At 41.9% G+C, this 27714-nt stretch overlaps 1 protein-coding gene across 1 annotated transcript in view; it reads left to right on the top strand.

Annotated features, from left to right (window-relative positions):
• The first annotated feature begins 676 nt into the window (after window positions 1-676).
• Window positions 677-27714, top strand: part of USP10 (ubiquitin specific peptidase 10) — a 49900-nt gene continuing 22862 nt past the window's right edge. Inside the window, exons 1-4 of the mRNA XM_027466801.3 lie at window positions 677-834; window positions 18230-18298; window positions 21296-21341; window positions 26033-27043. Coding sequence (XP_027322602.1) covers window positions 814-834; window positions 18230-18298; window positions 21296-21341; window positions 26033-27043 — 1147 coding nt within the window. The 5' untranslated portion in view covers window positions 677-813. The remainder of the gene's footprint in view (window positions 835-18229; window positions 18299-21295; window positions 21342-26032; window positions 27044-27714) is intronic.

The following is a 27714-nucleotide window of genomic DNA, read 5'->3' as shown; positions in this document are numbered from 1 at the left end:
TTCTCGCTACTCGGGAGCAAGGCTTTTCGTTGCCAGATCCCTCGGCCCTTGCATCTTCGGAGTGGTGGCTGCCTCCAGCCTACCTGCTGGGGTGACATCATGCACGTGGCCTTTGGCAAGAACCCCAGTGGGTTACAGATCATAGAACCATAGAATTCTAGAATCACAGACTCATTAGGGTTGGAAAAGACCTCCGAGATCATCAGGTCCAACCATCCCCCTACTACCAACAGCACCCACTGAGCCGTGTCCCGTGTGGGGCAGTCCGGCAGCTCACATCCCCCTGGTTTTTCAGCAGTAGGGTGGCGGAGGGCCCTGCTGCCTCTCTTGGGTCACCCAGCAGGGATGGATGTTGGCTCCTTCCCACACGGGGACGAGCTGAGGGATTCCCATGAGGGGCTCACCCCTCACGAGGGGCTCATCCCCCCATAGCTGCTTGCCTCACAGCCGCTCTAAAACACTCCAGGGCAGGATGAGAACCTTTCTAGAATCCCCCCACCGCCTCAACCTGCCTCCCCCAACCCCCCTACCCACAAAAAGACCATCAGGCGGCTTCTTTTCCCCACTAAAACCCCCAAACTCCAGCACCCCCTCCTCCATCCCCTCAGGGCTGCCCCCTCCCTCCGCAGGCGCAGAGGCGCCACCGCCCCCCCCCTTCCCTCCCCTCCCCTTCCCTCCCGCCCCGCCACAGGAGCCGCTGCGCATGCGCAGTGCGCGCCGCCCGCCCGCCCGCTGCGTGCGGAGCGAGAAGATGGCGGCGGCGGGGGCAGCGGCGTGAGGCGCACGGCGGACGCCGAGCTCCCCGGGGGCGCCATGGCGCTCAACAGCGCCCAGGTGAGCTCAGCGCGGCCCTCCGGGGCTAGGCCGAGGAGGTTTCCGTCCTTTCCTCTGGCTCTTCGTAAAGGAGAGCGGGCCCGGCCCCGCGAGCCGGGAGCGTGGCGGCGGAGGAGTAGGCCCGCGGTGATTGTGCAGCTTGGCGGGGGCGCTGCTGGGGGGGGGGGTCCCGCCGCCACCGCCCGGCCCCGCTGAGGGGAGCTCGGGGGAAGGGCTGCGGGGGGCCCTGAGGGGGAAGGAGAGGAAGGGGCGGCCTGAGGGAGCCCCCGGGGAGGGGTCGGAGAGGCTGCTGGGCCCCTCCAGGAGCCAGCGGAGGGCTGGAAGGGATTTGGGGCGGGATTTGGGGTGGGGAGGGGTGGGGAGGGGGGCGCCGGGAGCCGCTCTGGGATGGGAAGGGAACAAGGGGGCGGTGAAGGGGGCCGTGAAGGAATCCCCCTCCCACCTCCCCCCTCCTCCAGGCACAGCTCTCGGTCGGGCTGCGCCCATCGGGGTGCAAAGGGCCGGGTGTCGCAAGATCGAGGCGTGGGGACGCGGGCACAGAGGCCCCAACCCCAGGCCCAGCTGGGCGGAGAGCTCCCGGCCCCGGCTCCGGCCCCATTCCCAGCCCCAGCCTCAGCCCCGTGTGCTCGAGGCACGGCAGTGGCTCAATGGGTTAAGTTCAGAGTGGCCTTTGTAAGGGTTTTCTTCTTTTTTTTTTTTTTTTTTCGCTCCCCAAACGCTTCGTAGTGGAAAGGCTAGGCAGGATCTGCCGCGTGCATTTGCAAAACTCGATGCAACTTTGGTTTTAGTAAATAATAAAGTTCAGGAAACTTGGGGTTAAAAAATAGTTTTGCTAACAAATAGTGTACTCTCTGGTGGGAAAAAAAAAAAAAGAAAATTGTTTTAAACAAGATGATGTGCTATCCTGTACTCTATTTATTCCGAAGGGTGATTAAGGCACACACGTAATAAAGGTGCGTGTTAGCGGTGCTATGATTTTTCCGTAAAGAAAAGTTTATGATTGGTGAAAACTGACCTGATATTTCTTGTCCCATGGGATTTATTTGTGCTTGAGAGAGAGCGGGACCTGGTTTTGTTGATGTGGATGTTCACAGTGCAGTTGTATTTCAGGAGTTTGTTTCAAATTTAGTAAGCTAGCCTGGGATTACAATATTTGGTGTCCTTTAATTTTTCTTTCGAAGTGGAGGAAACTCAGTTTTGCACATCAGCTGCTCTAATTGATGATGTAGAGAACGTGATATATATCAAAAAGTTGTCGTGTCCAAAAGCATAATCTCTTTGACTCTCTCCTTTCCCCTCTAGTACTAGACAGCAGGACATGCAGCCAGTTTGATAAGGCAGAGTTTTTCATAGCAGCTTTTGTCTTGATTTAGAAGAATAAAGGCAATTTCTGTGTCCGTACTTAATTAAGTTGCTGTACCTTGGAATGAAAAAGTAAAGAGTTCAGCTGATGATCTAGTTTATGGTGAAGCACTGCAAAGCTGTAATTAAAAGTAGGCTGTACATTCATCTTTAGTTGTAACATGCTGTATGTACTCTTTTAAATCAAACCATAGGTAAAGATAGATACGTCTTGCGAGGATTGCTGCTTCAATTTATATATAATTCAGGAAATTAATCTGGAAGATATCTTACAGTTAGTGTTTTGTTCGTGTCATTGAGCACAGCATCTTTTTTTTGTTATTTTGTTTCATTATCTTTTTTCCTAATTTAAACAATTTATTGAAGTGCTTTCTGTGATTCATATGAATTCCTGCTCTAGTGCCGTACTGCTGCATTGAGGTAGCAGTATTTTGGACTCTGCCAGATGGAGAACCTGGAGATAAGGGGAAATTACATCTCTAAAGTTTTATTTTAGGGTTGTAGTATTGAAGAACAGTAGAAAAATTAAAGTGTTCTGATAGAGTTGTAAATTCTGAGCTCAAGAGTAACTAACGTTGTCGTTATGTTTGTCACAATGCTGGCTTCTAGGGGGAACACAGAGGTTTGCTGTACGGCTGTGATTTGATAAACAGGCATTTTCTTTCCCATGGGAGAAAGTCTTCTAGGAAACTGTGCTCTTCTAAACAGTTAAAATGCATCGTCGGATTTCTGCCGGCTCGTGGATTCACGTAGCAGTGTGCAGAAATACTTCATCACTCAGTTTGCATGTTGCAATGAATGAGTCGAGGAACATGACCATACTGCGTATTTTCAAAGGGGGGATTAATTTTGGATGGCCGGCTGGTCAGCAAGCACACGAGGAGGTGGTGACACAGTTCAGATAACGCTGGTCATTCATTCGTATCTCCCTAGTCCCTGTCGTTTATTTCATAATCATTTAATGAGATATTAAAGTGTTGCTGTCAGTTTTCTGGGCGTGTTCTGAGTGTATTCAAAATTCTGAAGGCAAGCTAGAAGTAAACCTGTTGTATCACTCCTGGTTCTGTGTGACACCACAGAGGGCGAGCTGAGTTAATGCTGGATGTAGTGGGAACCTTTTCCAACAGGGACACCTAAATTCTTCTTTTTAAAGAAAAAAAATTAACAACTGTTTCCCTGTTTGAGGAAGAATAATGCTCTGTAGGAACTGCACGCGGAGTTGTTTTAGCCCCTTTCCTATCGTTTTGATAGGGTGAATTAATACAAACATTTCAAGCACAAATCTTGTGAAAACAAGGTGAGCAGAAGAAAGGATACTGTAGCGGAATGAATCATTTATGCTTGTTTTGTTCTTTCACCATTAGTGCGGTGTCAAATTAACTTGGTGCCATTTTAAATGTACCGTATTGCCCCAACGCCAGCTGAAATAAAAACCAGTAGAGTTTGTGCTCAGCAGGAGCTGAACAAGCTGCTGAGCTGCTCATCCTCACCCAAGCCTGAGTCTGGCCCGACAACCAGAAGAACTGGAAGTCAGAGCGTGGCACGCAGCCCGGCTCCCTGAAGTACCGCGCTGCAGACCGCGGCTTTTACGGCTCCTCGCAGCGGTGCTCCCTCGCGGCCGGAGGCTTTGCTGCTCCCTAAAGCCAGTGCTGACTCTGGAGGGGTAAAAGAAAATCCGTAGGCACGTGCCTTGTGCTGTCTTGGCAGCGTGCTGCCTGAAGTTTGTGAGTAGTGACTTTGATTAGGAAATTGATCCGTCTCAAAAATAATCCTTAAAAAAAAAAAAGGTTGTTACGCAGCTGGAGGGGTTTCTTGTGCTAGCTTGCTTGTATCTGCGCAGATGTGTCTAATGCTGTGGTGTCCTTACAGACAGAAGGGTTTGAAGAGAGGGCAGTATAGGTTCCTTCTTTTGGGATCCTGAAATAAATGGAAAGCTCTGGGTTTGGGGAGCACTCTGACCACAAAAAGTGGCCTTGGGCCAGTGCTGTAAGTGGATGGATTGGGAGAGAGGTGCATTCATCATCCTGTTGCTGCTGTTGTACTCAGCTGTTTTTCCATGTTTTAAGGGAGTAAAGAGGCTGGATTTGTGTCTGCCTGTTTTTAGAGCCCCTCTTTCCTTGCTGAGAACTGGTTGCTTTGCTCCTTGCCCTGAAGCTGTTGCCGCTGCAGCCAGCAGCTTTCCTCAGCGTCCAGGTCTGGGGAATTCAGGCTGCAACCGAAGCTGCGAGTTTAGGTAGCCAGAAGGTATCATTTGTCTCTCCAAAATGTGAATGGTGAATCCCTGCAGTGCAGTGCGTGAGTGTGGGCTGGTTAGCTTAAAAAAAGGAAGTCTGGGAAAACTGACATACAACTTAAATTTGGAGCTGTGTGGCAGCATGCAAATAATAGAATGAAAACCACACTTCTTGTGAATCACTCCTGTTTATTCTGTGAATTTCAGAGTACAGCACTGATTCAGCGATGTTTTAGAATGGATCCTGCCATTTACCTATTAATAAATCCAAATTTTGTAGGCAGTTGCATAGACACGCTGCTTTTTCCATTTGTGTAGCTGTTAAAATAGCTGTAAAGTTAAGTGGGGTTTTGCTTATAGGTAAACCAAGCTGTCTGGTTTCTGGTGGGTGATATACGTGCAACATGCTGTGTCGTACAAAACAGGCAGAGCCGTTGGAATAGAACTTGCTGGCCTTGGGCCACTGGATTATAGTCATTTGTCACTCTAATGCCATTTCAGCAATGTAGATGTTCATTTCCAAAGAATTAAACATGCTAGAACTGCGGTTTTTCTTTTTTGGTGGAAATGTTTTATGTGTGGTCATTAAACATACAACTCAGGATTATGGGACAAAGGGTTATGCTTCATGGTGAAAAATAGTGTGTGTGTGTGTGTACGCATGTACGTATGCACAAACACCGTAATGAAGAAGCAAATACTTTAAAATTGGGTTTCTAAGCCCTGTTTTTATTTCATGAAATTGTAATGTATAGGTTTATTACTACGTATTTTAAATGTTATTCCCAATAATGGTACCATGTGGATTAGTTTGAAAACACTTCAAGGATTTTGCTAGATTAGAGCTCATGGTAATATATTCATTAACACCCTAATAGAGTAGAACTTTGAAGTACATTAGTCTTTTTCATTTTGTATTTGACTCGCTAATACCTCATTTAATTGCAGATGTTCTTGATATTTTAAATACATTTAAGAACTTTTCCTCTTTGTTTGACGGTGTAAGATCTATTAATCTGCAGCGCACAATGCAAGGGCTGTTTTTTCACCTACAGGCAGGAGGTAGTTTAAATCACAGTAGTCCTGATAAAGTGATTGTGTAAGGCTAATTTAAAGCATATACCCAATGGAAAACTATAAAAAAAGAAAAAAAGTTTAACACAAAATTAAGAAAGGTGTTCTTGCAATCCTATGATGGTCACAAAAGTTAGCACAGTACAAATGAAAAATGTACAAAGGTGCCTTGGGGAATTCTGCTGTTTATAGCATTGTATGTGGATTCGCATGGTCTGTGAAAGTTTTAAAAGAAGTATTAGGTGTTGTTTGTCTTGGAGTTAAGTTTGGAAAGAAAGGGATGTGGATCAGCTTCCCCTGAATGAACTGGAAAACCCCTTCTGTAACTGTTTCACTTTGATAAAAGAATTGGGGTTCAGCTTTGAGCTGGAAGAGAAGAATGCCCTATCTGTAAGAAGAAACATCTTGTTTCAGGTTGTGTGAAAAGATGCATTTATAAAAAAAAAAAATGTGAAGTAGATTTTTTTGCAAGAATCCTGTGTATGGAAGACATTTCTCTCTTTGTTTGAATGAAGCTGAGCATGCGAGCAGAAATAGCCATGCTGTATTCCCTCAGTGCAGCAGGCATGTTTTTTTCGTACGTTCTGAGCCTGCTGGAGTGACTCACAGGCTTCCTGCCTCATTTTTCCCCATGAATTTTGCAGGCTGGCGACGGATTTACAAGTGTAATTTAAAATACAGGAATCGTATATCCTTCATGCAAAGAAGTCAGGGCTTTTGTCATGAAAATATTTTGTCTCGTTGGGGTGGGATTCCTTTGGAGGTAGTGTAGCAACATGTTCCCCATAGCGATCCTAACAGCAGCAAGGTAATGCTGCTGCTTTCACGGGTGCTTACCAGCATGACCGTACACACAAACCTATCTCAGTGGAAACTGGTACACAGCTCGCTCCTCAGACTGTGTCACAAAAACACATGTGGTTGAGATTGGTTTATGGTCACCTGATCTAGCACCAAAGAGTCCTGAACTGCAGACCAGATCGCCATGTGTCGGACAACAAGAGAGAGTCCTTTGGATGTGCTGGCTTCCAGTGTGTGAGGGCGAGGCCTCAGTATCACGCCACGGATTTCTCTCTCCTGGTTTTCCGGTGAAGCAGAGCTCTTGTTGCACATGCCACTTGTTTGGTCAGATTCACATACCTTTTAGTGAGGGACATGAATTCAAACCGTACTTCTATACAAGGTGGGACTTCAGGAAACTATGTTGACAGAAGTGAAGGGGAGACGGGGCAAGATTCTGATATTCTCTTTTGTTTCTTGCTGCGAGATTTAGGTTGGATGAGGAGGCAAATGGAAGAGGTTCAGCTGCATTTTTTAATGGTAGCAATAAGCAATTAGATTAATCACACCCAGTATATTTTGGACTGTGCTGCTTGGGAGGGGATTTGATTAAAATTGATGCTCTACCTGTGCATGATGTGGGGTGGTGTTCTCAGTTTAAATGTGAATAGGTGTGATAAATGGAGAGGGGAAATAAAGCAGAGAGAGTTGCAGTCAGCACAAGTTCCAGCTGAACTGCAAGAATCCTGATCTATTGAGTTCCAGTCAACCTCGGTCTATCCATTAAATCATACGGCCTCTAATAATAGCTGGTTGTTACCAAAGAAAGAAAGAAGTGGTGCTATAAATGTCCATAAAACGTGGAAAACCTCGCTGTTCCTTTGCTGCCTTCAGGATAGAAAACCAAAGCTGCCTCTGTTTGGAAAGTTCTGGGGAGCACTGTAGTTAATTGTTGTAAAACTGGAAGAAAGTCAAAGACAACTTACTTAGGCAAGTCTTGATATTCATTTACTTCTCAGCTAAAAGCTGTGATTGTGGGCTATTGCCCCTTCACAAGTTAAACTTCTGCGAGTTAGATAGTGAAAGCTCCTTAACAAAACTTGCGACAACAACAAAGTGTTTATGGAAGTGTCTGTGCAGTTAATGTGCTCTCATGGCAAGCAAGGATGAAATACATAAAATTACCATTGCAAGCGACAATCAATTGCAAGCAACAAAAACTGTAAGCGCAGCAGAATCATAAAAGTGTGAAAGAGGAGCAGTCAGCTTTCGGAGCAGGCCAAGTAAAGCTGCTGAGAGTGCTCATGCCAACAAGTTTGTGTTCTTGGGCTCTGGAACTTTACCTTTGTCCCAGCCCGGCACTGGGTTGTGATGGTCACTCTTGGTGGCACGTGGCAAAAGGGGCATTTCGGGTGTTGTCACAGTCACTTGCCTTAATGGAGAGGATAAAGGCAACATGCCTGTATATGCTCCGTGCTAAACAAAGTCATGGGAAGGCCATTACAGTTTCTACTTTGCTGTAAGTGCATCCTTAAAATAGTTTTTTCAGCGTTTTCATCAGCATTTACTCCTGGAAGGATTAGGCCACTTGTGCACCGTTTTTCCTTTCTTTATGGTGTTGCCAGTGCTGGTTGGTTCCAGGATGAGAAATTGCCCTGGCGGGGGATTCCTCGCTCCCACGATGGCTCCTGGCTGCATGCAGAACTACGTGCAGTGCGCGGGTGAGACGTTTCCGTGGTAGCACGACTTCACAGTTAGTCTGAGCTCTTACGCTTTCTACAGCTCAAAATCTTTGGGTTTAGCTAAGAGCTACGGTGTTTTATCACAGTTTGCTTTGTGTACCTTTTTTTTTTTTTTTTTAATCGGTGTTTGTGCTTCAAATTTATTTTACGACAGCATTTAAAGAAATGCCTGCAATTAGTGAACAACAGCTGATTCGATTATCTTTGAAGGCTGCCTCCAAGTGGAAGGCTGCCACATCTGGTCTGCTTACTGAGAAGCCAAAAGTTGCAATATTTGATAATGGCAGATGCCAGTATTTGGAAACTTAGTTTGGGTTTTCTGTTATTTGCAAAACAGCCATTTCAGACAATGGCATGAGTAACTGATTGTATTTACCAGCTGTTTTAATGATTTTCAAGAATCTGTTTTCCTGGATTTGGGACCAAAGGAGCCATTGCCCGCTTAGGTTAGAAGCACATTCTTTCAAAAGCTTCCTAAATTGGTGCTGTTTGAGAGCAGAGTGCACTATGAAATTAGTGTGCTGAGACACAAGGATTTTCACCCAGCCATGCCAGCCTTGGAGATCAGATGACACTTTGGCACGCATGTGGGGTCCCCCCACTGCTCCCACACCTGCACAGCAATGCAGGGACTCTGCTGGTACAGGAGATGTGCTCTGATCTCCCAGGGCCCTGGCTTCAGCAGCAGTTGCACACCACACTGCTCCAGTCTAAGTTCTTTTCCTCGGGAAGCAAGATACTGAAATTGTTTTCAATACTGTAAAAAGCATTGGAAGTACCTTGGGCGCTCTGTTTTGCGTTTTCTTCCCTCATTTGTGCAGAAGAAAGCTGGCGGGGGATCTTGGCATGAGGGAAGATGTGAAGTAGCATCACAGTCAGTGTTGCTCTTTTGAAATGAGCTACCTAAAAATGGCTTGAAAATCAACAGCATTATCATACAGTGAATCTACTGCCGTATTCATGCCCGGTTTTTAAGGCTGCCATTTAAAAATATGGGTGTTTAATGCACTGACTGTCTGGGATTTAGTTGAGGCAGTGTACAAATCTGTGAATGCACTCTAACAGCTATCCTGTAGCTATATAAAGTTGTGTTGCAGCTACTTAAGCTCTAAAAGCGTCCTCGGAGGAGGTGGCAGAGGTGGCATATGTGTGGTGTCCCAATTTTCATTTTAACTTCAATACCAGTGCAAAATAGAAAGCTGCTGCCACGGGCAGTGCCACGTTCACTTGGGTTTCTGCTGCCACTTACCTACCACGTGTCAGGATGGTAGAGGAGGTGGATGGCTGCGTCTGGACTGGGAATCAATGTGATAAATGGTGTCCTCAGTCTCTGCCAGGGGAGTGGATGGCATGCGCATTTGTCACCTGCTGAAGTAGCAGAAGGGGCTGGAGGTCCTGCAGAGAGAAAGAACCTCTGTAGGATTGCTGCCAGACTTCAGCAGGATTGGAGCGTTGGCGTTATTAATGTGGTTGTGTTTCATTTTTGTGACCCCCTTGAGTCAAATCATGATTTTTTTTTTCCCAGACTTTTTCATTTTTGGCTGTTTCTCTGTGAGATTCTAACCCACTGTGGGCAGGTTGCAGCTCAGCAGAAAGGGAAGTCTCCCTGCTCCTTGCTCCCTACCACTTGCACCTTTTGCTTTATACTGGTTCCTCACCTGGGATCTCCACCCCCCAGTGCAAAGAAAAAAACATGGATAGTTTTCTCTGAGCGTAATCATCTCATCGATCTGTTCAGTGTGTGCCAGCACCGACACAGGAGAAAAGGGGGGATTCTGCATCCAGCAGGAGGAGAGGAGAAGCTGCGGCCATGGTTTACGAAGCAGATGGCTCCTGGCTTTAGTGGTCAGGCAGCATTTCCTCTTGCTGTCACTGTTAAATGCACGGTACTGTGCCACGTTGGTTGGTATCGTTAGCTTTGGCCACCAATAATAATAATAATAATAAAAAAGACAATGTGATTGTGGTTTTGATAGGACTTTGCTCGGCATTTGGATTAATATTAAACTGCTTAGGTTAAGGCTTACCCAGCTGTAGTTGTGAGCTCTGAGCACTCCGAAATGTGGGGCTGGGATGTGGAGCTGGGCCTTCAGAAGGGGCGTGCAGCTGGTGGCTGGGCTCCTCTGCCTTCCGAGGGAGCTAATCTGCCCTCCTGTCAGGTTGGAGTCCAGACAGCTAATTTTTACCTCGTCTAATCTTAGCCATCTTAAATCCTGCCTTGAGTAATTGCTTGTGAAAAGCGTTGTGTGGGTGACTCGTTCAGCTGTGGTGCTGTTGCAGATGGATTTTAGTTTTCCACAACTACAGTTAAGCACAAGCTATCTGTTCTTTTCCCACTTCTCTTAATTTCCAAATGCATTTTTTAGCTCTCTTGACAAACTGGAAGAGCAGCAGTCCCTTTACTGCCCGGCATGGTGTCTCCTGGGACAGGTCTGCATTGATTCTGCGAGACATTAGTCCTCTGGGAAGGTGTCAGCAGTGGAAATGAGCAAAAAATACGGGATGTACCCAACTGGGTGAGCAGAGTGACGTGCAGATACAAGCCATCTTAATTTTTGGGCAGCTTTGCATTTGAGTACTTGACTTTAGAAGCGTAACTTTTTGGTGTAATTTCCTTGTCTTAAATACCAGGGTGCTGTTTGAAGCCTCACCCACAGCATCTGCAAGGTGAGCATTGTTACCTACAGCAGCTATTTGAGCTCATGGAGCAGTTCATAAGAGAAGGAGCATTATTAAAAGGATTCAAGATACAGATTGCTGTAGCTGGATTAGAGAGACTTCTGACAGCAGCAGAAGAGTGACGCAATTCCAGAATTTTGGGTGAGAATTCAGCGTTTGGAGAGGAGAAGGGTCTGGCAGGCACAGATAAGTTCTTTTTTTTTTTTTTTTTTTTTTATTATGCCATCTCCACCAATAACTTCTGATCCCATCTCTTCTGTTCATTTAACATTTATTTCTTCATCTTTGGCCTATCAAACCAGTTGTAATCTCCTTAAACTCACTTTAAAATGTGCTTTTATTCAAACATGTCTAATTTCTAAAGCCGAGGGCCTTGCTGGCGATTTTCTTCCTATAACTCTACCTCCCTTTTTTTTCTTTAATAATAACCTTGCTCAAGTTTAGATGCATTGGCTTTGTTTTGATTTTTTTGCATCATCAGTGTGAAGGATAAAAGTTGCCCATGAGGTAAATGCAGGTAAAGTTAGCACAGAAGAAGGACGACTTTCCTCTGCCAAGCTCCTCCAAAGCTCGCTGGCTGGCAGCCACTCTGGGGAAAGGCTGACTGGGTTCTGCTAGCCCCGAGCATCCTCTGCAGGCTCCTCGATACTAGGAACGTACGGATGGTAGGCAGGGTGGCACGTGTGCTGTTCTTCCACCTGGAGGAATGGAAAAGCTTGTTGAAAGCAATCCTTCCAAATCTCAGCTGCTAAATAAAGCTCTGTAAACTTCAGAAAAGTGCCAATTTATATCATATGCCTGGAATTTGGGTGGACTTCTGTGAGCTGTTCAAAGACAATTTGCTATTTACCGTGGCCAAGATGGTGTTCTCCAGATGCAAAACCAATTTTACTGCTGTGTTCTTAGAAGTTCGTTCTGCTGTAGGTATGTGGCACAAAAGGTTGCAGCCCTAATGATTTAGTCTGGCAGAGAAAAATGGTTATCACTGAGGTTCTTCTGCTGGGAAGTATTAGATAAAATTAGTAAGAGATTTTGTCTGCTCCACCTATAATAAAATAGTTTTCAAGTGGCTGTGTTGTTGAAAAACTTCATGTTCCAACTTCTGTCTCCTCAGTCCTTATCACGCTATAATAAATCAGAATAGTTAGGCCTTAATTATTTTTGTTTCTCGTTATAGGAGAAGCTTGGAATTTGCACGTTGGATGCAGTAACTTGTTCGATGCAAGCAGAGCTCTGAAGTAAATGTCTGCTGATTGTGAGCAACCAGCTCGAAGCTGGTGTTTTCAAACTCTTTGAAAGGTGTGAAAGTGGAGGCTTAGCATTCATGTTTTACCAACAACTGCTCTTGAATTCCAAACTGCGTAAGGACCTATCTGCCCATTTGGGAAGCATTTATTTTTCTGCTGCTAATTGCAATGACTGCCTGCCTGGGGAATTCAATAGGAAAGAATTTTTTGTTTGGCTCTTGTTAGGACTGAAGAGATCACAAGAAAATAGATCGGAAAAAGTTACTTCTGTGGGTCACAGGCAGATGTTCTGTGGGCTTGCAGTGAAGGAGCTGCTGGTGTAGGGGTGTCAGAAATTCTATGTTTTGCTCTCCAGAGTTTTGATATGTGATCAGCTCTGACAGTTCAGCATTATCTACCCTTCTGCAGGCTGGAGTGCGCTTACCGGGTCCTGCTGCTGGAGTCCCAAAGGGGCTGCTCTTCCCTACTGCTTCTCCTTTGTTGCATGCTTACCTTGGGCTCCAGGGGAAGGCTCAAGGAAGATCTTTTCTGTATTTTGAGAGGGAGTGAAGTGTGAGTAGATGATGGTCTCAAAAGAATGCAAATTAAAAAGTATAGCAATAATGGTTATATCCTCCTGTCACTGAGCCATTGCTTTATGATCACGTGTAAGTGATAAAGATGCATCACCCTCTTCAAAGACAAAAACTTCCCCTCTTTACACTCTAGAATTGCTGTTTTTAAAAAAAGGTGGCCAGTGGTTTTGGGCCTCTTTTTTGTGGAACAGAAGAAAAATCTCCGCTTTGTGGGCAGCTTCCTTGGACCAGTTGCTCTTTGTGGCAGTTTCTGTTGGGTTGAAATAGAAGAACTCCAGTAAGTACCTAAAGAAGACAAAAAAGAGAAGAACAAAAAAGAAGAGAGCACATGAAGAGAAGTCATTTTGGTATTAGAAATGAGCTAGAGTTTAGGCAGATTTCTGATTATTGATCAGTGCATTGATCTTATTTAAATTGATGCGAACTAATTGTCGTGAAAGAGCACAACCAGCTCTGCTTTTGTGGATTATAATCTTCAGGAAAAACTGCTCAGATCATGTTGTGCCCCTGTGATCGCATGAGGTTGTAGGTGCCATTCGTTCATTAAATTTTTTTATGAACTCCGTGGAGGCAAGTGAAATTTCACCAACTTGTGTTTTCGTACTAGTCAATGGTCCGTTTTTTCCTGTGATCAGAAAATGAGCTTTTGAAAACTGTCATCCTTTTTTTTTTTTTTTTTTTTTTTAAATAATGGAATAAATGCCCCTCAGATTAATTCAAGCAAAATGTGTGCAAAATGCCTAACATTATGCAGCTGGAAGAATTCTGTAATAACATCCCAGAAACCCAAACTGGAAAAAAAGGGAAAGTACAGTCACGCACTCCTGGATTTTTTTTTTTTTCTTTGAGCCTGCGATTGCTCAAATGGTAGGCAGGCAGAGTTGCACTGACTCATGGGCTTAGCTGACCTACATTTACCTAGCTCTGATCTTCCTCTGGGCACTGTGTGGATTTGTTAGCGTTCTGGTTATGGGCTGCAGGCGAGTGAGAGGCCTGTGAGCGGTGCGAAGAGGTTGTTGGGTTTTCAACTGTTACAGGCTTTAATGTGCAGCCCCTCCACCCTCACGTACAACCTTATTCCTGTAGAATTTGTCTTTAAAAATGGACTTTCCTATTTCATTAACGCAGAGGACTAATTGTATTTTATTTTTGTGCAGTCTTTGTAGAGAATATATCATTTTTCAGAAGCTGGTTTGTCTAAAATATTTGTTTCTGCTGTGATACCACCATAAGGACGGACAGTGGTCTTAGTAGCTCCTGGATGTGGGAGTTTGTCTGTTTTTTATGAGCATCTAAGCATTATGTTTCATGGGATTTGAAAGTTCAGACAGTCTTGTATCAAACAAAGTAACAATCCATGTACTGGGTCTTAAGGGATTTCTGTCTCAAAAGGAGGGAAGACCTGAAGATGTAGGGAAAAACAACCTTCCTTCAACAAAAAAAGAATTGACAAATCCTGACAAAGCACAAGTGAAGTAAAGGATGAGAGAGACCCTTCATGTGCCGCTGGGATACCTAATAGAAGAATATTTTCTCTACTACTGAAACCCATGTGAAATGAGTTCCTGAGGTCCATGTGAAATGAAACCCAGACACGTGGCTTTCCACTGCCGCCTCTGTCCGCATGGTTCACTTCCTTCCTCCGCTCCGGGTCATTCTGGTAGCTCCAGGAATAACCACGCTTTCTAGAAGTATCTCGATGAGCAAGATTGTACAGCTTCTGGTGTACATAAACTAGTTTGTCAGTTTGTACATGAACTAGTTTTTACTTGTCAGGCCTTCTGCTTAGATACGCTCGAAACATTCCTTGTTGCCATTAAGTAAAAAGCTGTATTTTTAACTCCTTTGTGAAAAAGCTGTTGAAGTGGGAGTATTTGCAACTTAAACTAATTTGACTGGAAGATCTGAAGCCGTTGGTTATCAGATGAAAGCCACATTAATGCATCTTGAAAGCAAAAGCTGACACTTCATTTTCCTAGCTTTCTCGTTGCACAGGTGATGCCGAGATGATGATGCATGAGCAGGGCTATTTCTACCCAATTTTCTAGGACAAGCAGCTGTGTAACGTGCTCTTCCTCCTTGTGCTCCTCCGGAGAGCGTTCATGTGGCGAGACTGGAATACAGCGGAGGTTTAATTCCAGGCAGAGGGCTAACATTTGCATTCGTTTTATAAGTGTTTAAGGAGAGCACAGCAAGAAAAGTTGGTGTGGAGAGAGCTTGCAGGTCAGGCTGTTTAATTCTTTGTCTCTTTTTCTTTTTTTGTTCAAAATGGGATAAAATCTGCTGGAATGCAGATGTATTTTGTTAATTTGTAATCAGATTGTAGAGATTTAAAAAGTTAGTTTAGTTTTCTTACCAGTTGGTGGTATTTCAAGTGACATTTAGGGGCTTTGGAGATGTTGCTCTAGAAGAGGTGTTTAACATGAGAACTCTGAGAGGCTCCTACTCGACAAAAGGAAATGTGATCCCTTACAGCACGGCAGGCTGAAAGCAAGAACCAGTGATGCCAGGCTTGCTGTGCATTTTGGAAATCCTTCCTGCTTTACCAGCTTCAGTGGGCTCATTCATTCAATACTCTTGACTTATATTATTGTAAAAAAAAAAAAAAATGTAAACATGAACTCTAAAAAAAAAAAAAATACATCTGTCTAGTACATGTATAATATTGTAGTCTGTCACAATTTTAAGTCCTTGAAGCAGGAGGCAAAGGTCCAGGTCTTTTGATGTCCTCTCCTCAGATAGGAAGTTCAGAGTACAGTTGTACCTGGTTCTTTGAAACCTTTTCGGGAATTCAGTAGTATTTTTTTTTTTTTGACACTATCCAAAGCTGTATGAGAATGTTTTGAATCAGTCCCAGAACTGTAATTGCAAATTTTTGATAGGTGGAAATAAAGCAGATAAATCTGAAGTTCTGATAACATAAATTTTAATTAAAACCTGCAGCACCCATGCCATTAGCAGCTTCATGTGAAGGAGGTGCCATTTCAGATGTGCACAAACTATATTTCACGCTGCTTTGATTTTTTGTCACTTGTGTGCCAGTTGTGTCAGTGTCTGAAAGAAGAGATTTACCATCATGCCTTGTGCTGTCTTGTTTATATGGTTAAAAACCTTAGAATTAATGTCAAAAACGTCAGTTTCTGCTTCTGCGCTGTAGGGAAGGCGTTTTGCTGCGTTGCTATGTGATTACTCACATTAGCTAAAATAATGTTTGTTTTGATGCGTTTAATAACATATTGTATGTGTCTGGCAAACAGTCAAATTGGTTTACAGTTGTGAATTCCAAGCTGGAAGGGATCCATCCCTGTGTTCAAGGATTGCTATTTTGTTTTTCCATTCCCGAGGAGAGGTCTGGAAACACTGATGAGAAACTGGGAAGGTGGCAGAGAGGGATTTATTTCTCCCAAGAGTTCCACGAAGTCTCCTCCTCTAGCCCCCTGCAGAAGAGACTGCTATTTTCCAGTTGTTTTTCTAAAACCAGCTACAAGTGGAAGATAGTTGAAATTTATAATATGAGCAACGTTTGCACATTGCTCTTTATCCATGGCAGAAATCAAGCTCACTGGACTTTGATTTATCTTACAGGATCCTTGAATGTACTTCTAAGTAGATGGCTGCTATGCCAAGGTACACAGGCTGGAGAGTAGCAGGAGAAATGCAATGCAAAATACCTGCTCACTGAAACAGGAGGGAGGATTGCTTCCCAGGAGCTGGAACAGAAAGCTCGTACGTAGGTTGCAGAGGTAGTTTGAGAAGGAGGGGGAGATCAGATTTGACTCTGAATTAAGCCTCTTAGGGATTATGCATCTGTAAATGACTATGGGCAACGTTACAATAGGAAATTTTCAAAATCTGTGTTGTCCTCTCAATTTTTCTCCCCAGTCTGGTGTTGTCAGAAGACCGGACTTTCCTCCAGCCATTATTCCTGCTTTGCTTTGTGAGTTGCTATTGACACCGACTACTAACTGTTCAGCATGCTTTCCAAGCAGATGCTCTTGTTCAGCAGCTGAAGATATTGATCAAGATTAATTTTTGAAATACACAATTGAGTGCTAAACAATATTTTTGTTTAATTATTGTTTTAAAAGGAAATTTTTGAAGTCCTTGGTGTAATTAAGCTTTAGATTTTCACTGATAGTATTTTGTAACATAGCATTTCACTGTTCAAATACCCAGTGCTTCTAAAGTGCTAGCATTCCTTTTGGTAAACTAATTTATGTAATAGCACTTTGTTATTCTGTGAAAACACGGAGGGAATTTGTATGAAATTTTTATAGGAGATGGACTTACTTAATGTGCAAGAGAACAAGATCCTTTCTCATCTCAACATGACCTCTTCATCCAAATTTTTCTGTAGTATTTTAATTTTTCATACCGTAGTATTTGACTTGTAGGCTTTTTGAAGAGGCCTGAGGACCAAATGGTGATGTAAGACAAATGATTTCCGTGTGAGGCTGGACCTGTTCCCTGTTGTAAGCATTGCCAGTGATTGTGCTCATCCTTTGCTCAAGTAATTGCGGGGCTGGAGTTGCTGTACAGTAAGAGGCTGCTGATGCCCCGATCTGTGCCCTGGAAATATCCGTGACAAGCAGCACTACCTCTGAGCAAATCAAGCTCTTGCTGCATTAAAGCTGAGTGTAAGCAATCTGGGTCTGAAGCCCCTTTTCCTCGGAGCTTGTGTGATAAAGTCCCAACTGATTTATTATCTGTGAGTGGGACTTTGAGGTGCTGTGAATGCCGTGGAGGCGCAGAGATTGATGTGGTGTCATTCCAGGCAGGCATTTGAAGGAATCATAATTCGATGTGTCTGATTTCTGGGCAGATGCGTATCTGAAAGTATTAACCTTGGAACTGAAAGAGTCTGAAGCAGCTTGTAGAAGTTTTATCAAGTGCTAGTGTACACTTCTTGTCTTCTAAATGTTATTTATAGACTGTGGGGAAATTAATGTTGATTAATGGTTAAATTGCTGTCCTGAGTGCTCAGATGCTCTTCAGCTAGTTATGACTGATGAGGGTGCTTTAGAGAAACTCTAAGTGCTGTGAAGTGCCAGCATATCAGGCCTTTTGGTTGCCAGTGTTTCGTTTGCTGTAAACTAAATGCAAACTATCATCTTAATGTAATTTTTTTCTTTTTTTTTTTCTGTCTGGGTAGGTACTTTTTTATAATATAGACAGTATCTGAGAATGCAGGAACTGATGTTGGGAAAAGGCATTTCATCTTAGGTTGGTTATACAGAACTTCAGGCATTAGGGTAACAAAACCCATCAGAGCAACTGTAATGACATAGATTATTTAGACCTTGTGTATTTTTCTGCACCTGGGCAGTTTCAGTTTGGTGGTTCTGTTGTGAAGTGTAAGTATCTGTGTTGTTTTAGAAGGTAAAGCAGATCATGTCTAGGGCTTGTATGAACTGATGCAAAGCCTCACCCTACATTTGTTGGGTTAGAACTAGTCATGGGATGAGCTGGAGCGCATGCTGTGGGTAACTCTCCTGGGAATTTGAAGGAAATCCTTTGTATAGGGTTTTAGTGACTGTGATGTGGTTTGCTAATGACTCAGGAAAAGTGGAGACTGGGATGCAAACAGGTGAGATTCTGGCTTCCAACACACAGGTCATTATGATTGCCAATGTCTTTACTATGAATTTATTAATTGCATAGTATACAAATCCTTTAACAAATATTCTTCTCTTTTATTTGTAGTATATTTTTGGGGAGTTCAGCCCAGATGAATTTAATCAGTTCTTTGTGACTCCACGATGCTCTGTTGAGGTAAGATCTATTTTAAAGATTTTGTTTAGAAATAACATTTGAAAGCTACATATATTGTAATATGTTACAATAAATATGTAAAATGTTCTATTTGAAATATAAAAAAACAATTTTTATCATGCTCTTAGCTTGCTAATTTACAAACTGAAGATATTCAACAGGAGTCTTTTCGTGTATGTGGATATTAAATCCATTTTTAGAAATAAGAAATGAATTATTCTTTCTTTTTCGTGCCATCTTTCAGAGCTGGAATAGCTGACATTGTAGTGACAGGATGTGGAAAAATGAGTTATCCAGCCCTATTACCTCAGCTTTGATTTGCTTTTTTTATTAGAAGTGGGTATAGAGAACTTTTTCAGCAGTGTTCTTGGTTGTAAGGTGAGCTTTTAAATCTTTTGAGCCTTTTGAAGCACAGGTTTTTGTAATACGTTTTGACAGGTGGAACACTGCTAACCATCAAAGCTAGACTTAAAAGGAAGGCCGTGCATGAGGTCTGAGAAATGAGAAATTAATGTGATCTGTGGATCAATAATGAACTAATTACAATTGCAGTGAGGACCACAGAGTGGAAACAGTTGTCTAATGTGTATTTGAGTGTATAATGTACTACAGATACTGTTGCAGATTCTTACTCTCTAGTTTTTGGTAGAGAGCAAGAAACCATTCCCTGTGTAGGGAAGAGTATTGAATTGTGTCATTGTCCTAATCTCCAGACTTGAAAAATAATTTTTCCTTTAGGTCAAGTTCCATGTTTTTCCTCCAAACAATTCCGTCCTGCTTCAGTCCTCCTCCCTTTCCATAAAGGAAGCAAACACTTCAGCTGTAGCTAGGCCTAGTCTTTTGTCACATTTTACAAATCCGATGAGTGTTGTGAATATCAATTTGTTTCCTGTAACGTAATTTTCCTGGTCTAACTAGAGTAGTGCACCTCTAGCAACAATAAAATGTGTGAAGGGGATTTGGGGGTGGGTCAGAAGTAAAAAGATAGCTTCTGCTCCCCTTCAGGAATAGCTTTGTGCCTTCTCTGGGAGATGGGAAGCAGTGCAGAATAGATCTTCAGGTAAAATACACTTCTGTTTTTATTACTGTTACTCCACCATTAAATACAGTAAGCATAATAGCATGAAGCTTGTGTTCCACTTCATGTCACCGTAAGGTCCTACAGCAGCTATTCTAACACTTGCATTGTGGAAGATGAAAATGTTGTATTTTGAATTCTTTAAAGCTATTCTTGTACAGCATATTGAAGAAACATAAACCTATAATGTAAAATGATGCGAGGCTGGTTCAAATAACTGTCTCAAGAGTACCACTTGCTGGTTAGCTGTCAAAATCAAAAATGGGTGAATGATGTTCCTTACATTTGTCCTTGATCTGGTTCAGTTCAATGTTTTAATTATCTGGATGATGAAAGAGGAGCGTTAGATTATAAAACTGCAGTGGTGTTTGACATACATTCTGTCTGGGGGCAGCGCCTGCTCTGGGAGTCCCAGCATCTGTTGCTGCTGGTGTCCTTCTGAAGCCCCTTACTTACAGGCTGAGGCAAGGGACTAATTAAAGCTAAACCTTGTCTAGAATGTCTCTTTTTTTTTTATTTGGCATTTTGAACATATTCTGTCAGACATCTGTTGACTGAGATGATTCAGATGACCCAGCTGCATTAAAAAAGTCAACTCAGAAATCTCAACGTTACACATGTGCTGCTGATTAACCAGATATATAGATGACCAGTAGGTGGACTACTCTTTTCTAATTTTCTTTTTCACTTTGTATTTTATGAAGCCCATTGAATTGCAAAAATAATAAATTACTATTTTAACCACAAGCTACTGACTGTGGACTTCTAGGGCAATTTTTTTTTCTCATTTTAACTGTAAAAATATATTACCGGTGTTCAAAGTTAATTTAGATAATAGATTCTTAACATTTTGGAGTCTTTTTTCCACTGATGGATTCTGATTTTTCAACCTGGAAAGTTGATGTATTGTGGATTTTATGATATGCATTCTTATGTACTTTTTAATAATGCAATTTAAAAATACTTTTCTTGCTACCTCTGATGCACTGTTGTCTATGATGCTTTAAGAAGGCAATATTCAAATGACTGCACTTTTACACAAGTGAAGACTTCAGTGGATGTCTTTAAAATTATCGATTATTGAATTAATATTCAGAATAGTCTCATAAAACTGCACTGTACTCTTACAGCTTTATCTCCCACTGCAGAAACAGTTCAGCTGTTCTCCAGGCAGCTGCTGGAATGCTCTGAGGCAGTGGTTACCAGTTTATGGCAGGCACAAGAGGAGGCATTCAGCTGCTGGGGAAGTTTGGGCGGAGTTGATGGGGGGGATTAGAAATTGCCCACCTCTGGTTACACAGCACAAAGAGTTCTGTCAGCCACCGAGTTCATAAAATGATGCCCATGTTTTTTACTTGAGTGATTTACAATCCAGATGGTTTCTGTGTAGGTTGATTATGTTATGTTTAGGCTGACGTTCAGAAATCTTTGCTTTTGTTAAATGTGATAAACAATAGATTTTAGGTGAAATGCTTGAAGGGCAGCACTGTAGCTGAACTGAGTTGAGAGTCATAAGGTTTATATGTGAATATTGTCTGTGCAAAGCTCTGTTTTTGTCCTTTCACAGGTAATTTGGTCTGTCTTTGCTTCAGCTTTTATATAAGAGGTAGATAGATTCCTCATTTTTTAAAGTTGTGGTGAGTTATTGTTGATAAAGGAAGATCCTGATACCGGGAGGTGAATCGGTTGAGGAGTTGATGAGCCTACGATGTGTAACCAAGATAATCTTTATCTTTCAGTGATTGTTCTAATCTGCAAGGACACTTGAAGCTGCCGTGCGGGATTTGATAAATATAGAAACAAGAGTTCAAGACACACTCTTGGAAAATTAGATCTTAACAATGGGGTTATTCTTAAAGAAATCAGATGTTTCAAATGAAATTGTTCTTAATGATTTTTTCATTTCTTTTTTCATACAGCTTCCCCCTTACAATGAAACAGTTACGTGTGGTATTAAGTCCACAGGTAAGTGTCATCATGGTTAGAAATCAACATCCTTTTTTGAAAACATAGTTGGTGAAACTTTCCTTAGACTTGCTACAAGCTCTCTTTAAATTTATTCTTTGGAGCTCAGTCAGCAGGCCGATGTGTGTATATTTGGCAGGTTGCTTTTTTAAACCCATTTATTGCATGAGATGGGTGAGACTATTTAAAAATATTGCATTGAATTTCAGCTTATTGCTGTGGATGTGCTTACTCCTCAGTTGTGTTACCACACAGTCTTAGTGTCCTGCTGAAATAGTGCAGTAGCTGTAAAAATCTGGAGGCCTGGAGCTTGCTAGAGAATTCGTACTGAAGAAGCAACTAACTTGTGTGGTGTTCAGCTGGCCCTCTTCTAAGGCCACGGACTATTTTCTGGCAGTTTTAACCTGAAGACAGCTCTGCAAGCGTTGTTCTCTCCAGTGTTCCCTTTGACACTGTTTTTGTCTGGCTCAGCTATTTTTTGGGGGATTTTTTTTTTTTTGGTGAAATTATGACATGATGTAAGAATGTGTTACAGAATTCCTGTTTTGAGGCTGTAACAGTCACATTTCTTCTCCATCTTAGCCCTAAACCTTACAGTTAGAAATCTGGCCTTACTTCATAGTCGCATAAAGCTGAAAACTAAGCAGGAGTCACCCTGAGATTATAGCTTTGTGTGGTATAAAACTTTCTCAATATTTTATGCAGAAGGTAAATTACAGTTGGTTTTTTTTTTGGTTGTTTGTTTTTACGGTGAACCCTAGGGAAGAGCAAGGAAGCTGAGATTTACCCAGATAGAGTATATGAGAGGGATAAAAGTGACATCCAGATAGTCTTCAAAATAATCCAGCTTTCTGACAGGACATTGCTCAGTATTTAAGAGGACCAACATGCACATATTGAAGTTTAAGAACACATGATCATTATGCTTAGCAACTATAGCCTTATGTTTAAAGGTAAATAAGATAACCAGTCATAAAGGGGATAACAAATCCTATCTGAAAGCAGATGTACAGCATTCTGAAAACTGGGGAACTCTATTTTAGCTCAAGACCCTTTTTAGGACCCCGAGTAGTTTGAAGGAGGCGTTTGACGAGTTCATTGAAAGGCCCAGGCCCATGGAGTAGTGCAAGCTGTTGCTGGTGGCAGGGACATCCAGCCACATACTGTTTTGTCTAACTGTGGGTTTAAGTTCTGTTAAGACTTAGATTTCAATGTTAACAAGCCATGCAGAAAGTTGGTTTGTACAAATGTTTTTCAGATCATTCCTAGACCCTGAGAGAATCCCTCCCAGCCTTGAGATTAGGTAATGACAGCAAATTAGGCTTTGCCTGAAAAATGTCTTTAACAAGCTTGCACTGTACTGTGCATGCATATTACACTGTGATGGCTGCATAGGAAGCTGTGGAAACTAAAATGGAATGCTGTGCTTATGCAGAGTATTTGTAATTACAATGAGACGACACCTACTGACCATGTTGTCACCCCCTAGCCTAATTTTTTCTGCTCATCTTCAGTATTTAATTTTATTACATAATTAGAAGATTTGTTAATACCTAAAAAATCATGGCTGAAGCTCTAATATTCAGAACCGTGCTCAGACTAATTAGTGCCAAGTATTCACAGCTTTGGTTATTGTACGTAGACTCTGTCCTGTGAGCATCTGTTGATGCTTGTTTCAATATGCTACCATGTTGCTCCTGACAGATGCATCTGTTTCAGTCCATTCAGGGGGTGTGCTCTGAACTAGATTGAAACAAAGTCGCCCAGAAGCAAAGCAGAAGGTCAAAACAAATAATAATAAAAAAAAAACTCATTTTTTTCAAAGAACTTGACACAATCTTAAGGCAAATGAGCTTCTGCCAGCCACCCATAAACTAACTATAGCGTAGATACTGGTGTTTATTATTTTATTCCTGCCGTAAGGTGTAAAGTTCAATTATTCAGTTGTGACATCCTAATTTGTGTTAAATGCTAGCATATCAGTTATTCTCTTGACTAGATATTATCCTACAAATTTCACATTGCACCTTCAGCTAAATTAACTTTCTACCACAGTTACAAAGGGTACGTTTTGTTTTCTGTTCCCCACTTGCCCTGAGTTGGCTCTTGTGATTGTCTAGTGTACAGTAAGCTGATTAGCTCACCAGAACAGAAGAAAATACTCCCGTGGATTATTTTTTTTGCCAGGTTAGCCTTTGGTAGCACAAGTGCTGGAAGCTTGCTGGTGAATGGAGGAGTGGGCTGGGAGGACAGACCTGAGCCCATTTGCTTTTAGCTGTGGTAGATTTAACTTGTCCATGAAAGGAAACCCCAGTCTTTATTTCAAAGCAATTACTATTTGTTGATTCTTTTCCAAACAGATTTTGGAAAAGAAACAAAAAGTTCCAGTTTATTTTGAATTGGCAGGGATTTGAAACAATTCACTCATATTGTGGCTGGAGGAATGTTACATGTTACCAGTTGCTGCTTGTGCTTTTTACTGTTTTAACAGCAGGTAAAGAACTAGCTTTCAGATCATGTGTGAACTAACAAGTTGCTACATCCTCAGATGAACTAATGAGGACTAGTTATGTTGTGGATTTGCGTCCTGTGTCCTCTAAAACCCATGGCCAGCCGTTGCAAGCAGATGAAGCTGTGGCTGGTTTTGAGCTGTGCATCCTGGCAAGGCAGCCAGCGCGTAACACTGATTCAGTAGCCAGTTACTGTTGGTGCTGAACAGAGTTAGGTGATGCCTGAGATCTCCCAGCCCTTCCCTCTTAAGTGGTATCAGGCAACATCACTCCACCTCCCTGCCTCCAGGCTGTGGATTTAAAAAGAAACTTAAGCTCTCTGTTCTGCTGGGTGATAGGTAGTGCTGATTGCAGAAGTAGCTGGTGAAAGGTGGCTTGACAGGCACAGTGTTAGGAAATCCTGGGTGTGGGGATGAGGTTGAGCAAATTTGAAATTCAGGCTCTTGTTAACGTGATTTAAAGAAAGAAGGTTTGTATGGAGAGTTTTTCTCTTTCCCTTTTAAAGTTTCTTTTAGCCTAACTGGCAGCCAGATCAAAATTGATAGAGGTCACATCTGTTTACAGCTCATTGATTAACGTATTGAGAGAAAAGCAATTAACAATTGTATTTATATTTTTATATTGTAATTTAGCATGGTTCTATTCTGAAATTGTGTGAGCTACTGGTGATGCAAGACATTATATATGATTACTTGACTGATCTTTATTAATTAATTTGGAGTATTTTGCTATTGCATGCGTCAGACCTCAACACGTTGAGTGTGTGTTATTCTTCACTTGATTTTAAACATATGCACATCTCTTTTTTTTGAAGTTAATATTTTTGCCAGCTGACTTTTCTAGAAAAGACTTGGGGAGTTCTGAAACAGTTATGTAGCAAAACTTTCTCCACTAGACTCTGTTCTTCCATAGGATTATTTCCTTTATTTTTCTTTGGGAACTTCTGCTGAATGATTTCATTGATATACCTGAAAACACACACCTGTTGACGTTGGTCAAAAATGTTGAAAGTTTTTGCTGTGCCAGCTTATTCTATTGGAAATAGTACTCAGTGTTGTTTGGTTCTCTTGTAAAAGTTTTAGAAGTTTGAAAAGTGCTTTTTAGCACTCATCTTAGAGCAAACAGAAAATATTAAAATTAATGTATTTGACACAGTGACATCCATATCATAGGAAGACCTGCAAAACTAAATGACCTGCAAGCACTAAAATGTGAGCGTACCTTTAACATTTCTGAGACTCAGAAATTTCATTAATTTTATCTCCATTTATGAAAATGGTTGTAACTGAGATAGTCAGTGTTAGTAGTTGGAGCACATACATTATAAAACTAATTAAGTTCCATGAAATTGCAATACTTTGTGGCTGATAATTTTTAGTGATATTGATACTCTCATGCCTTCCATGAGAATATTTCTTAGCATTTCATGTCAAACTTCCAGGATAAATTTAAAAAACGTAATTCACAAATTTCTCAGCATTGATTGTACATACGAGTTGAACTTGCATTGACTTGCATTGAGGTATGTCTGTTCCATTTCTTGTCTTGGAATCAGTCATACGTATCACACTGTCAGTCATACATTCAGCTGTCATAAAAGTTACTGATGAGCCTAGAGTTCCAAAAACTAGTTGCACTGCTTCTGTACAATTTAAAATGAAAATATTTTCAGTTGTTAATGATTATGATAAATCTTTACATGCCGGAAAAAAAAAAAAACTACATTTTTAAGGGCTAAACTGTTAAAGTCTTGCACTTTCTAGTTGGCTGTGGAAAAGGCTGACTTTGGAAGAAGTGTGGAGTTAAATACTGCACCATGATCTAGATGCACTTACTGAGTAATTAACTTAATGCATTACATTGCTAAAGTCATTGGGTTTTAATAGTTATTCTTAATAGGTCGATTTAACAGGTGTTCCTTGCAGGAACAGTGCAGTGGTTTTGAAAATTACATAATTAAAGAAAAAACTGTTTAAGAAGAGCTGAGAGGTATTCTGTAGTCCTCAGGAAAATGATGCTTTTAAAATGGTCATTAGGGTTGAGATAAAGAATAAGAACAACTTTTATTTGAGGGAATGTTGCTTGTTTTCTTGTGTTGCAAGAAAAACTTTTTTTCCTTGACTTTTGTAGCTTTTTGATTAGATGTCATTCAATAACTCAGGTTTACTTTCTTTTGTCCAGGGGAAGAGTATCAGAGAATTGAATTTGGTGTTAATGAAGTTATTGAGACAGAGTCCTCTGTACTAAATAACACTGACTACAGTATTTCAAGCACTCTGAATCCTCAGGCTCCAGAATTCATTCTCAGTTGTGCACCTACTCAGAAAACCCCTGATGATAGCCTCAGAGAAACAAACTACAACTCCATTGACTGCCAGTTCAGCGATCCAACCCTCGCTTTGGATAGCGGTTCTAACGCTGAAAATGATGGCTTGTCTGGAGGCCTTGGGCAAAGGGAGCGCAAAAAGAAGAAAAAAAGACCCCCTGGATACTACAGCTACTTGGAAGATGGCATCGCTCCCACAGAAGCTCTTGTAAATGGCCACGCCAATTCATCGGGACTGAACAGCACGGAGGATACGGAACTGACGGGAGACATTCCCTCCCTGGCCACCCCAAGGACTTGCAACAGCCCGGACAATTCTGTGGACTTCGTTAACGAAGCTGTTTCTGATGATTCTGTTTCTAGCGCACTAGACAATACCAGGACTGCAGGGCAGCCTGAGGTATGCAGTGTTACTAATTCTGAACAGTTTTGCATCCCCTCAGAGACTGGCAGAGATAGCCCTTTAAGGACAGCTGTTGTACAGTCTTATGCTGGTACTGATACTACTGAAACTCTTGGCGTTACTAATGGACAAACACTTGAATCCTCGGGTGAGGACACAGCTGCCAATGGGGTAGAATTGCACACTGTGGAAAGCACTGACTCAGACCAAGCTAAGCCTGAGGAAGCTTCACCTACTACTGAGGCAACTGTCCCGGTTGCAGGATCAGTCCCTGTTAATCAGCCTGCAAAATCGTGGGCTAGTCTTTTTCACAATTCCAAGCCCTCTGCTTCCACATCTGTGGTCTATGTTGAGACTAAGTATACCCCTCCTGCCACATCTCCTCTGGTCCCTGAAAAACAGGTTGAAGTCAAAGAGGGGCCTGTTCCAGTTTCAGAGGATCCTGTAGCCATAAAGATTGCAGGTATAGTTAACACACACGAGTGGATGGTACAGTAGAAGGGTATTGTTTCCTCGCTTGTAAACAGGAGTGTACAGTGTTGAGAGAAGGTTCCTCTACTAATGTTCTTAATAAGATGACTGTTAATACACAGCTGGGAAAGGTGTGATTTAAATCAGCTAGGTTTGCGTCCCCCTGAGCTGAGTAAACAGCAACAAGACATTGTCATATTGTACCAAGTGCAGTAAAAATACTGCTGCTTTGCAAGCAATATGCTTAAATGGTCTGTTTTTTTTTTTTTTTTTAATGTACTAGTTAGATTCAACTGTATATTGTTGTAATAGGGAGAACACGTTAGAAAAGTTTGTTGTGAAAACAGTGTGTCATATTATCTGGTATTTATGACCTTGTAATGCATTCCAGAAAAGTGTTAATATTTCTGTGCCAAAGTACCTGAAATTCCTGGATGCTTGCAGGAGCTTAAGTGTAACATCTAAATATGTTCTGCTTCAGGAATTTTAATTTAGAAAATAGTACTTATATTTACTGATCTGTTGTTTTAATGGTTTGTCTTCCAAATTTTGAAGAATAATCCTTACCCATTTTAACAGATATTATTTTATTCAGAAATAATGCTATTTCGTGCCTGTTAGAGTAATTATAAGAAACTGTCCAAAGGGTACATACAGAAAGAA

This window comes from Anas platyrhynchos, chromosome 12, assembly GCF_047663525.1.
Source record: "Anas platyrhynchos isolate ZD024472 breed Pekin duck chromosome 12, IASCAAS_PekinDuck_T2T, whole genome shotgun sequence".
Lineage (NCBI taxonomy): Eukaryota > Metazoa > Chordata > Aves > Anseriformes > Anatidae > Anas > Anas platyrhynchos.
The sequence above is the reverse complement of the archived record's forward strand: the minus strand, read 5'-3'. Positions and strand labels throughout refer to the sequence as shown.